The following is a 13,326-nucleotide window of genomic DNA, read 5'->3' as shown; positions in this document are numbered from 1 at the left end:
AAGCTTCATGGGGTCAGGAAGTTTGCTGCTGAATCTGTACAACGTTAACATTGACTAGTGCTTGTAGGTGTGCTCAATACTTATGTGTTAGCTGAATCAAAAGGAGTAAATGTGCAATATTTGAACACTGCATCCAAAGGAAGAAACCTGCAAAATAAAATTATCTGGGGAAATGAACATTGTTGAAATGCAGAAAACCACTGGATACTATAGCCTACAATATTAATAAGGTATTACCCTTTTGTTGACACCTGTCCTCTCTCTAGTCTCTCCTCTCAAATTTGGTTCTTATTGTTTGAGAGCCTGTCTAGTTTCCCAAGGGTTGTATAAAACATAAGTTGAAGTAACTTTATTTTTAATTTTATTTTTGAGACCAGACCTCGCTCTGTCACTGAGGCTGGAGTGCAGTGGCATAATCATGGCTCACTGCAGCCTCGTCCTCCTAGGCTCAATCCATCCACCCTCTGAGTAGCTGGAACCACAAGCACATGCCACCACGCCCAGCTAATTTTTGTATATTTGGTAGAGAAAGGGTTTCCCCATGTTGCCCAGGCTGGTCTTGAACTCCTGAGCTCAAGCAATCCACCCTCCTTGGCCTCCCAAAGGGTTAGAATTACAGGCGTGAGCCACCACACCTGACCAAGTTGAAGTATCTTGTGATTTTTCTGACAGTGCAGACAAAAAAATTTAACCTGACAGCAAGAGATTACTGAATATTACACAATTTTTTAATCCATTAATGTTAAGGCAGGAGTGTAACACTTTTAAAGTGTCAGAAGTAGTTGCCAATGCCAAATTTTTACCAACCCCCTTGAATTTATTTGATTTCTAACTTTCCACATTTCCATCCAGACTTTGAAATGATTGCCTTCTAATAACTGTAACATTCTCATTAAAACTTCTGGCTGGGCATGGTGGCTCATGCCTGTAACCCCAGCACTTTGGGAGGCCAAGGCGGGTGGATCACCTGAGGTCAGGACTTCGAGACCAGCCTGACCAACATGGTGAAACCCCGTCTCTACTACATACAAAAAATTAACTGGGCATGGTGGCAGACGCCTATTGAGTCTCCCTCTGTTGCCCAGGCTGGAGTGCAGTGGCGCGATCTTGGCTCACAGCTACTCGGGAGGCTGAGGCAGGAGAATTGCTTGAATCTGGGAGGCGGAGGTTGCAGTGAGCTGAGACCGCACCATTGCACTCCAGCCTGGGCGACAGAGCAAGACTGTCTCCAAAAACAAAAACAAACAAAAAAAGACTTCTCAGGTAGGGGCTCTACCATATTTTACCCCACACCCATTAAGCGAATACCAAAACAGCTTGTGGAAATTTGATAATTTTATAATTATTTGATAATTTTGATAATTTTTTCAAATGTATTATTTGGGCAAGATTGACATTTACCATGCTTTTCCCTATTCCCAGTAAACATGGGTTTAAGGAAGAGTGTTTTTCAGAATTTACACTGTATATCTCTGATCTGGAAGTTATATAATTGGAATTTATGATTATGAGATTAAACTACCAAAAAGACTCAGTATCATATCAATGATGTCAATTAATTGTTTTAAATGGAAGTGTGTATTCCTCTGTAATAAGTTGACTTTTGATATTTTCATTCTTGTATTGACCTGAAGCCATTAAAATGGTGGCAGGTATCTGTAATGACAGAATAAAAAATAATATGGCCTTTGGAAGATCATAGACTATAGCCTTTGTAGCATAATGAAATCCATACATTTTTGTGAGTGACTGTGTATATACATGCCTAAGATAATGTGTAAAGGATACTTTTTTTTTTTAGCAATTTTCTCTAGCAATGAGCATTTTGTGGTATTTTTCCATTTTATAATTCCATAAATTAATTTTAATTCCTTATTGAACATCAATATTACCAAAGCAGTAAATTATGTACATTAGAATTTTGAAAAGTGCTATATAATAATCCCTTACAATTAAAGCCTCAAAATATGTTCTATATTGTTATATGGCACATAAGATCATAAGTAATGGATTCTGAAAGCCAATTATAAAAACAAAAAAATTATCTGTCCAAATACGTGGATAAATGGGTGAGTGTGAACAACATTATCTTTGCAATTAATGCCTGCTACACTTTTTTGTTGTTGTTGTTTTGAGACGGAGCCTCCCTCTGTTGCCCAGGCTGGAGTGCAGTGGCGCGATCTTGGCTCACTGCCACCTGCGCCTCCTGAGTTCAAGCGATTCTCCTGCCTCAGCCTCCCCAGTAGCTGGGATTACAGGGTCATGCCACCAACTAAGTTTTTTTTTGTTTGTTTTGTTTGTTTGAGATGGAGTCTCACTCTGTTGCCAGGCTGGAGTGGAGTGGTACAATCTCAGATCACTGCATCCTCTGCCTCCTAGGTTCAAGCAATTCTCCTGCCTCAGCGTCCTGAGTAGCTGGAACTACAGGCGTGCGCCACCACGCCCAGCTAATTTTTGTATTTTTAGTAGAGACAGGGTTTCACCATGTTGGCCAGGATAGTCTCAATCTCTTGACCTTGTGATCCGCCCACCTCGGCCTCCCAAAGTGCTGGGATTACCGGCGTGAACCACCGCACCCAGCCTAAGTGTTGTATTTTTAGTAGAGACGGGGTTTCACCACGTTGGCCAGGCTGGTCTTGAGCTCCTGACCTCAAGTGATCTGCCCACCTCGGCCTCTCAAAGTGCCAGGATTACAGGCATGATCCACTGCGCCCAGCCTCGCTTGCTACATCTTTTAAAGTAGTAATCCATAACACACAGAGAGAAAATCCTGGAAGTGAAAACAAAGTGGGATACATATGTTAGGGAAGTACATTTAAAAAGGTTTACTGAGGAAAAGGTGTGCATAAGGGGAGAATATACTGCAATCCACTTACTGGATGTGGAACAAGTAAGGTCAAAGGGTGGGTTTGAATGCCATTCCACATTCCTTGGACATGATGGTGATATTTTCAGTATAGTTGATTAAAGCATGGGTCCCTAACCCCTGGGCCACAGACCCTGTTGGGAACAGGGCCAGACAGCAGAAGGTGAGCAGTGAGCAAAGCTGAGTTCTGCCTTCTGTCAGATCAGTGGCATGAACCCTATTGTGAACTGTGCTTGTGAAGGATCTAGGTTGCAGCCAGGCGCAGTGGCTCATGCCTGTATTCCCAGCACTTTGGGAGGCAGAGGCGGGCAGATCACCTGAGGTCAGGAGTTGGAAACCAACCTGACCAATATAGTGAAACCCCATCTCTACTAAAAATACAAAAATTAGCCGGGCATGGTGGCAGGTGCCTGTAATCCCAGCTACTCAGGAGGCAGAGGCAGGAGAATCACTTGAACCCAGGAGACGGAGGTTGCAGTGAACCGAGGTCACGCCATTGCACTCCAGCCTGGGCAACAAGAGTGAAACTCTGTTAAAGAAAGAAAGAAAAAAAAAAAAATCTAAGTTGCTTGCTCCTTGTGAGAATAAAATGATAAATGTAATGTGCTTGAAGCATCCCCAAACCATCCCCATCCCCCCCACCTCACCTTGTGGAAAAATACTGTCTTCTGCAAAGCTGGTCCCCTGTGCCAAAAAGGTTGGGAACTGCTGGATTAAAGGGCTTTACTCAATAAATTATATCTAACTGGGGAGACTTTTTTCCACTATTGATTTTCTTCAGTATACCTTCACTGGATGCTTGCTAGTCATTAAGGGCCCTGCTACCTCAATTTGCATGGTGTGCTGAGGATTGGTAATACCACCTTCACATTCTTGTAATTCACTAGGAGGACTCAAGACACCGTATGTTATCATAGTCACTATGATTTATTATAGTAAAAGATATAAAGTAAGTTGAGCAAAGGGAAAATGTGCATGGGATGAAGTCCAGAAGAAATCAGGTACAAGCTTCCAATAATCCTCTTCCTGTGGAATCATTCATGATGTACTGTTTCTTCAGCATTGAATTGTAACATGTGAAATGTCTACCCAGGAAGCTCAATGGAGACTTAGTGCCCTAGGCACTACGTTGTGTTTTGTTTGTTTTGTTCTGGAACTGGTCACATAGGCCAGCTTGGGCCAAAATTCTAGATTCCCAGAAAGAATTCAGCATAAATCACATTATACAAATAGCTGGGGCATGGTGAGCCACTCTTATCAGGGAATTCTGGAAATCCTCCTGAAATTCAAGTTCCTGGACACCAGTCAAGGGCTAACCTTGTGTCTTGTGCTGCTATAACAAAATACCACAGATTAGGTAATTTATAAACAATATAAATTTATCTGTCACAGTGCTTGAGGCTGGGAAGTCCATGGTGAATATGCTGGCAGGTTTAATGTCTGGTGAGGGCTGCTGCTTTCGGCTTCCAATATGGCATCTAGTTGCTGCATCTTCTGGAGGAGACAGATGCTATGTCCTCATATGGTGGGAGCAATGAAAGAGCAAGAAGGGATTAAGTTTTAACAAGGGAACACCATCAAACTATAGCCTGTTGCAAGCAGGCCTTTTAAGTATAACAGTCTCAGGCCTATGTTAACTCTTTTCTGAACACAGGGCTTCAGAAATCCAGTACCTATATTCTTTTCTTTTTCTTTCTTTGTATGACCAGATACTACATTAGGTGATCTTCCTTCAAGGTAATTTGTAATCAAAACTAGTAGACTAAACCAAATAATTTCTTGCCCCTCCACCCCATAACTGATGACTGTAGGTACAGTCTACATCTACTTTCCTTGTGACCTGAGTCTTCAGGTTAGTCACAAGATAGTTGTAGAAACTGGGAGCTATCTGGCTTTATTTGTTTTTGGTTGGTTGGTGTTTGTTCACAGTCAAGAGGAGAGAACTGTCTCGTTTGTAGTATTGTATAGTTCATGTCTCCTAAAATGCATGGCTACTCTAACTCCCATCCACATTCAAGATTAACTCCTTAGCTCTTACCTAGTATGCCCAGCCCTTGTGGGATAATTCAGTTTTGCCATCTGTGGGCTTGACTTTCCTGTTCATCTTTGGTCCTTGGGATTTCCCTGTCTTAGCTTTGAGTTTAGCTACATTTTAACACTTTAGGGGATATTGTCACATAACATTTTTGTGTCTTTGAAAAGATCCACAATATTGTGCAATGATTACCACTATCTAATCCTAGAACTCTTTTGTCTGCTCCCAAAAGAAACCCCTTACATGAGCTGGGTGTGGTGGTGCATGCCTGGAGTCTCAGCTACTCAGGGGGCTGAGGGGGAAGGATCACTTGAGCCCAGGAATTTAAGGCTGCAGTGTGCTATGATCATGCCTGTGAATAGCCATTGTGCTTCATTCTTGGAAACATAACAAGACGCTGTCTCTAAAAAAGTAGGAAAAAAAAAAACAAAAACCCTACGTATTAACAGTCACTCCTCATTCCCAACTACATCTCCCTAGGCCTGGAAACAACTAATTTACTTTCTGTCTCTATGGATTTGCCTATTCTGCACATTTGATACAAATGGAATCATACCACATATGGTTTCTTGTGTCTGGCTTCTTTCATTTGGCATAATGTCAGAGTTCATCTATGTTGTAACATGAATCTATCTTGTTCATTCACATTACTAAATATTGCATTATATGGATAGACCACATTTTGTTTATCCACTCATCAGTTGATGGACATTGGGTCATATCCACTTTTTGACTATTATGACTAATGCTGCTATGAACTTTTTTAGAACAAGTTTTTGTGTGGACATGTTTCAGTTCCCTTGGGTATTTACTTAGGAGTGGAATTGCTGGCACATAAGCCCAAGATTGGGTGCCAGCAGATTCAGTGTCTGGTGAGGACCCGCTTTCTAAGTCATACATGGTCCTTCTGGCTGTGTCCTCACATAACTAAAGAGGCAAAGGAGCTCCCTCAGGCCACCTCTAAGAGAGCATTAATCCTAGTCATGAGGGCATTGCCCTTTTGATCTGATCACTTCCCATAGGTTCCACCTCCTAATACCATCATCTTGGGAATTAGGATTTCAACATGAATTTGGTGGGGGCCATAAAACACTCAGACCATAATAATACCTAAAGAGAAGTGAGGGATTCTGGGAAATGAAAACCAGGAGCTCAAGGTAGTTGAGTACTACCACATCAGAAGGTACTTCCACATCAGGTACTTTCACATCAGAAGGCTTGGACATTCCGGAAGTGTAGTCCAGGAGGGCGGTACTGTTCTGTTTTTCCCCTAACTCTAGCATTCTGTGATATGTAGTCCGGAGCTCCGCGTAATCGCACATACCTTAGCTACAGTAAGACTGTAAACATTTCCCCTGGAATCCTGGGAACTACAGTCCAATCGTTCCAGGTAGTTGTAGGCACTTCCGGCTCGAGGAAGGCAGTGCTGTGGAATTCTGGGAAGTGTAGTCCCTGTGCTTTTGATAATTGCAAGCACTTCCGCCCGGGAAGACGACGTAGCAGCCATCTTTTCCCTGGCTCTGGTGGTTCAGGTCAGCTTCTCAGGAACCTTTCAAACTTCCCCGAAATGCGCTTGTGTCAACGACTAGCGGTCTTTTGTTTGGAGATAAAAAGGAGTAGCGGCAAAGAGCGGAGGTTTGGGGGGCTAGGATGCTCTTTTGCGTTCCCTCGACGGAGCTTGTTTGCATTGGGAGCGTACTGGCTTCGTGCGGTGATGCTTCGTCGGGTTTGAAGGTCTTTCGGGCTGTTCGCTCCCTCATTGTGACTCCCCCACCTGATGAGCCAGCCCTACCACTTCATACAGTATCACACTGAGCTAGTTAATCCCCGTGCCTTCGTTTGTTGTTCTGAAGGAAAATAAAAGCCATACCTTCCTAATGTTTTGAGAGAAAACGAGGTAGTACAAAAAGTTTAAAGCTGCCTGGCACGTGAATTACCAATACTACTAAAATTTCCCTAGAAACTCCCATTTTGTAGCGAACTCCTCCGAGCCCATGAAGCTAGATTGTTCCTGACCTCTTTTTAGGAAGGAGAGGGTTGCTTCTGACTGGTACTGGGAGATGCCACTGTGATGTATCGGGGATGGAGACACAATCCTAGTTATTTCACAGCCCCTTTTTCTTCCCCAGCTCTGACTTCTCAAAAAGCACTGCACAGAGGAGGAGGCAGCAGAACCCCATGTGAGTAAGACTTGTTACTATTCTTGTTTTATTCACGTAAATCAGAGAATGTGTGGGTCATGTATTTGGGCATGAGAAGTGATTATAATTTAGCGTTAGTTGCTAAGTTCCATTCTAAGGGGTTATACAAATGAACACCTTTCCACTATACAGTGGCTCTTTGAAGTGATACTCTTTTTCCGAGGAGACTGGGACATAAGAACGTAACTTATTTGGTAATAGCCACCCAGCTAGTAGGAGGCAGAGCTAGCATTGAAACCGAGACAGTCTGAGTCTAGACCTGAGTTTTCTTTGGTATGTTCTCCATCAGCCATAGGCAACTGGCCAGTATCATGTGAAAATAGGTTGGGACTTCACTCAAGGTTTGGGCTATTCTGTTAGTTTTAAAAAATAGTGGCTGGGGCCGGGCGCGGTGGCTCAAGCCTGTAATCCCAGCACTTTGGGAGGCCGAGACGGGCGGATCACGAGGTCAGGAGATCGAGACCATCCTGGCTAACACGGTGAAACCCCGTCTCTACTAAAAAATACAAAAAAATTAGCCGGGCGAGGTGGTGGGCGCCTGTAGTCCCAGCTACTGGGGAGGCTGAGGCAGGAGAATGGCGTGAACCCGGGAGGCGGAGCTTGCAGTGAGCTGAGATCTGGCCACAGCACTCCAGCCTGGGCGGCAGAGCGAGACTCCGTCTCAAAAAAACAAAAACAAAAACAAAACAAAACAAAACAAAATAGTGGCTGGGCACGCTGGCTCATACCTGTAATCCCAGCACTTTGGGAGGCTGAGGCGGGCAGACCACTTGAGGCCAGGAGTTTGAGACCATTTTGGCCAGCATGGTGAAACCCCATTTCTACTAAAAATAAAAAATTAGCCAGGCGCGGTGGCAAACACCTGTAATCCCAGTAGCTTGGGAGGCTGGGACAGGCGAATCGCTTCAACCCGGGAGGCGAGGTTGCAGTGAGCTGAGATCACACTGCTGCACTCCAGCCTGGGCAACTGAGCAAGACTGTCTCAAAAAAAGAAGAGTTTTTAAAAATAGTTTTCTCGGCCGGGCATGGTGGTTCACACCTGTAATCCCAGCACTTTGGGAGGCCGAGGCGGGCGGCTCATGAGATCAGGAGATCGAGACCATCCTGGCTAACACAGTGAAACCCTGTCTCTACCAAAAATAAAAAAAAATTAAAAAATTAACCAGGCGTGGTGGTGGGCGCCTGTAGTCCCAGCTACTCAGGAGGCTGAGGCAGAAGAATGGCGTGAACCCTGGAGGCGGAGCTAGAAGTGAGCTGAGATGGCGCCACTGCACTCCAGCGTGGGCGACAGAGCAAGACTCCATCTCAAAAAAAAAAAAAGTTTTCTCAATTATTAGTTTCATTTGTTTCAAATAATAGAGGTAACACATAATCATGCAAATACAGAAATATATTTAAAAAATGTAAATTCACCATGACCTTAGGGTATAAAGATAACAACTATAGTTTTAGTGCCTTTCTGTCAAGTTTTTCTTGTAGGTATTTCTGTTTATTAGGGGTTTTTTTGGGGGGCGGGACTGAGTACAATGCAACACTACTCAAACTGTGGTCCACAAAGCAGCAACATTGGCATCACCCATTCTTGAGCCCTACCCAAGACCTTCTGATTTAGCATTTTTGCAGATAGGACCCAGAAATCTGCATTTCAACAAGATCCCAGGGCGATTAAGGTGCAAGTTAAAGTTTGAGAAGCTCAGGAAAAGGTCTTATCTGGAAACTCAGGACTAGAAAACTGACCCTGCCAGATGTCACAGATAAAACTGACCCTGCCAGATGAGCTGGCCATACGAGAACCCTACTCAGTCCAGTGATTTTTCTTTCCCACTAAATATTAACTGTCAAGTTTCTTTGCAAAAACCATGACATGAGTAGAAGGCAGCTGGCAAGTCTAGAGTCACAATGGAGGGACTTAGTGTCCTAAAGATCTATTTCTCCCAGGCTTTGGGGAGTAGATTCCTTGCCGTCTTTCGTTCTGGAGGCCTTCTGTCTGAGGTGGGAAGATCAGCTACCTAGTTATTGTTAATTTAACATTTGATATTATTGCCATAGTTGTCATCATCATCACATCATCGTTATTATTGTGATTAATGACTGTTTTCTAATTTAACTTTTTTTTTTCTTTTTTTGGAGACAGAGTTTCACATTTGTTGCCCAGGCTGGAGTGCAATGGCGTGATCTTGGCTCACTGCAACCTCCGCCTCCCAGGTTCAGGTGATTCTCCTGCCTCAGCCTCCTGAACAGCTGGGATTACAGGCGTCCGCCACTATGCCCAGCTAATGTTTTTGTATTTTTAGTAGCGATGAGGTTTCTCCGTGTTGGCGAGGCTGGTCTCGAACTCCTGACCTCAGGTGATCCACCCACCTCGGCCTCCCAAAGTATTGGGATTATGGGCATGAGCCACCATGCCCAGCCAACTTTTTTTTTTTTTTAATATAATTTCAAACTTACAGAAAAGCTGCAAAAATAATAGTATAAGGAAATCTCATATGCTTTTCACCCAGATTCATCAGTTGTTTATGTTTTGCCTGTTTGCTCTGTTAATGACCATCATCAGCCAGATATTACCAGGAACATACCTGTAACCGAAGACAGTTAAGTTTGTTTTAGCTTGCTGCATCCAAGGAGCCCACACATGCATGGGGTGTCTTGGTAGGAGACAATTAGGAGGGGCCTGGTTATAGGATTTTGGTTTATGTTAGCTGAGTTGGGGAGAGTTTTAGGCTATGGGTTTGTTCTGGATTGGATGCTGTCAAGAAGCAGCAGCAATTTGATCAGACTGTTTTAATTTTTATGTAGGAGGTGGGGAAATAACGAGACTGGAGTTGTTACTAATAACAAAGTGGTCATGTTAGATGGAAGAGGCAATTATTTGGCTATTTTTTGTCATTGTAGAATGTATTTCTCTCTGTGTTATAAGCTGTCTTGTTTTTTTCTTTTTCACCATGATCACTGAGTAGACCTGTCTCATTCTTGTTGACAAATTGAAAACACCAGGTTCTGGCTGTTGCTGCTGTTAGTTGTCAAAGCAGTTTTTTTTTGTTTTTGTTGTCTTTTTGCTTTCACAACTTTGTCATACTTACATTTTGTTTTTGTCTTTTTGCTGAAGCATTTGAGAGCAAGGTAGAGATAGTGATCAAAATGAAATTAGTTACATTGCTAACTTACTGTTACCTAATCCACAGTTTGTATTTAAATTTATTCCGTTTTCCCATTAAAGACTTTGAAAGTCATTTCTTCCCCCAGGTGAGTTTCCCATCTATTTGTATGCGTTGCACTGTTTTTGTTTCATTAGTCACCTTTAGTCTAGAATGATTCCTCAGACTTTCTTTTTTGCTCTTGATATCTTTGTATTGAGAAATTATTTTGTAAAATGCTCTTTTTTTTTTTGTTTCCTTAATATTTATTCATGATTAAATTCAAGCTATGCATTGTCAGCAGAGATGCCATCAAAGTAGGCATCCTTCTCAGTGCATCATAGGAGAAGTCAAATGTTGGTTTGTGGGTTTGTCCCACTAGTGGTCTCAACTTTGTTTTTTTGGATAAAATGTCTGCCAGGTTACCTTTTTCTTTTTTTTTTTTTTTTTTTGAGACAGAGTCTCGCTCTGTCGCCCAGGCTGGAGTGCAGTGGCCGGATCTCAGCTCACGGCAAGCTCCGCCTCTCGGGTTTTCGCCATTCTCCTGCCTCAGCCTCCCGAGTAGCTGGGACTACAGGCGCCGCCACCTCGCCCGGCTAGTTTTTTGTATTTTTTTAGTAGAGACGGGGTTTCACCGTGTTAGCCAGGATGGTCTCGATCTCCTGACCTCGTGATCCGTCCGTCTCGGCCTCCCAAAGTGCTGGGATTACAGGCTTGAGCCACCGCGCCCGGCCCAGGTTACCTTTTTCCTTTTGCACTTAATACTTTGAGACTATGTAGCCGTCTTATTCCTCACCAAACTTTCACCAGTTTTTAGCATCTATTGATGATGTTTTACTTATCTTTCATTCTACCTTTATTAGTTTATCTGTTTTACTATAGGAGCTTTCTCTTGTCATTTATTTATTTATTACACATTCTTTTATTTGTAACAATATAGAGTAATGTTCCTCCTATTTCTTTTTTTTTGAGACAGAGTCTCAGTCACCCAGGCTGGAGTGCAGTGGGACAATCTCAGCTCTCTGCAACCTCTGCCTCCTGGGTTCCAGCAATTCTCATGCCTCAGCTTCCCAAGTAGCTGGGATTACAGGCGCCTGCCACCATGTCCAGCTACTTTTTGTCTTTTTAGTAAAGACAGGGTTTCATCATGTTGGCCAGGCTTGTCTTCAACTCCTGACTGTAAGTGATCTGTTTGTCTCGGTTTCCCAAAGTGCTAGTAGGATTACAGGCGTGAACCACTGTGTCTGGCTAGGTTCCTGCCTTTTTAATTTAAGTTAGGTGTGGATTGTCAAACTGTGTTTTTTAATTGCAGTATCTTAGGTTTTATTAGTTCAGTGTTAGCAAATTATTGGAAAGACAGAATATGTTCTTCAGAAGTTGTAAGACACTTTCACGTGACATAGCAACAACCTGTGAACTCCAGCTATCTTATAATATTCTATTGGTGGAAATTATATTTTTAAGGATAATTTCGAACCATAGACTATCTTCTACTTATTGCAATTGCAAAGAAATAAGGTACCTGACTGTGTTGTAAGAGCTTTCTACCTTCCAGCAATCCGATGAGGTTGGTACTGTTGTTATTTACCTCTTGTAGATGACAGAAGTAAGGCAAAGAGATGTTAGTAATTTCCCCAAGGTGATACTTCTAGTGAGTGCCCTGTCGGGATTATAACCCTTGCATATCAATTCCAGAGCCTACTGTGCTTATATTGTCTCAATTTATACCATACTCAGAATAAGAATTACTAGGGTGGAATGACAGGCACGTGGGCAGTGAAGCCGCTGTGTGGTTAGCCTGGTTCTGAACTACTACTGAAAGGGGTAGATGGATATCTAGGATCCATGTCATAATCTGCTTAAAAGCCACATAAAGCTGCAGCTACCCCAAGAAGCACACACCTTTGCTAATTCCTAAAGAGCAGCCACGTGGATTAGCAACATACTTGTCCAGTTTTCATTTACTTCTCTCTTCTTTCCTCGTTCAGCTTCTTAGGACTCTGCACTTCCCCAGAAGGAAGAATTAAAAATGAATATGTTCCAGGTGAGTAGAGCTTGCCTTTCCCACCTGTTAAAAATACCATTTTAGTACTTAGAGATGGGACCAGGTTTTCTTTTCAAGTAAGAGTCAAGGCATTTGAGGACCTGTTGAGTGTGCTAGGTGCTTATTTTGTCCCGTTTAAGTTTAGCTGGTTTTGGTTTTAGTTTTATTTCATCATTTTTATTTTACAAATAAAAGTAGAAAAAAATAGAATGATGGGCGGGCGCAGTGGCTCACACTTGTAATCCCAGCACTTTGGGAGGCTGAGGCAGGGGGTGGGATCATTTGAGGTCAGGAGTTTGAGACCAGGCTGGCCAACATGGTGAAACCCCGTCTTTACTGAAAATACAAAAATTAGCCAGGTGTGGTGGCACACACTTGTAATCCCAGCTACTCAGTTGACTGAGGCAGGACAATCACTTAAATTTGGAAGGCAGAGGTTGCAGTGAGCTGAGATTGTGCCACTGTACTCCAGCCTGGCCAGTAGAGCGAGACGCCATCTCAAAAAAAAAAAGAAAAGGAAAATTAATAGAAATGACAAATACCTTATTTCTGCAATCTCTTCATTGTATGTACTCGTAATTATATATTTGCATTCAAAACATAGATATAATTTTATATTTCTTAAATTTAATATATGATTCATTTTGTTATATTTCTATCAAATTTATGTATCCAGTTTTAAACTATTCTCTCTATATAGACATTTAGTTAGTGTAGAATTTTACTGTTTTAGGAACTACAGTGTTAGTTTTCTTGCATTTAACTTTTCTGAAAAAATCAATTTTGAAAATACTGCCTTTTAAAGTCTGTAACATTAGGTATTCAGAATTGAAAAGGTATGTTTTGTGTGTGGTACTGCAGATGTTTTTTGATAGAATATTCAAATATGGCACAGTGCGTCAAGATTTAACAACTGCTTCACACAGAAAAAATATTAGACTTTTTTTACTCCAAGAGCTAGATTCTGAATTCCCCATGCCTCAGCCATACCCTGTGTGTTTACTAGTCTTTCTCCCTTTGAATTTTTTTTTTTTTTTTTTTTTTTT

At 42.3% G+C, this 13,326-nt stretch overlaps 1 protein-coding gene across 5 annotated transcripts in view; it reads left to right on the top strand.

Annotated features, from left to right (window-relative positions):
* The first annotated feature begins 6,401 nt into the window (after nucleotides 1–6,401).
* LOC108538022 (zinc finger protein 227) overlaps nucleotides 6,402–13,326 on the top strand; it is a 69,370-nt gene continuing 62,445 nt past the window's right edge. For 4 of the 5 annotated variants that reach the window (XR_001887984.1, XM_017885832.1, XM_017885830.1 and 1 more), the window contains exons 1-3: nucleotides 6,402–6,433; nucleotides 7,031–7,081; nucleotides 12,225–12,280. Coding sequence is in view for 4 of the 5 variants with exons in the window: in XM_017885832.1 (XP_017741321.1) it covers nucleotides 12,266–12,280 (15 nt within the window). In the remaining variant the exon portion in view is untranslated. Of the gene's footprint in view, nucleotides 6,434–7,030; nucleotides 7,082–11,385; nucleotides 11,416–12,224; nucleotides 12,281–13,326 lie in introns of those variants that run through there. The other variant, XM_017885831.1, reaches the window with a different exon arrangement.

The sequence above is a fragment of the Rhinopithecus bieti genome, unplaced genomic scaffold (assembly GCF_001698545.2).
Source record: "Rhinopithecus bieti isolate Rb0 unplaced genomic scaffold, ASM169854v2 scaffold_15643, whole genome shotgun sequence".
Taxonomy (NCBI): Eukaryota; Metazoa; Chordata; class Mammalia; order Primates; family Cercopithecidae; genus Rhinopithecus; species Rhinopithecus bieti.
This window is presented reverse-complemented; position numbering and strand designations above follow the sequence as displayed.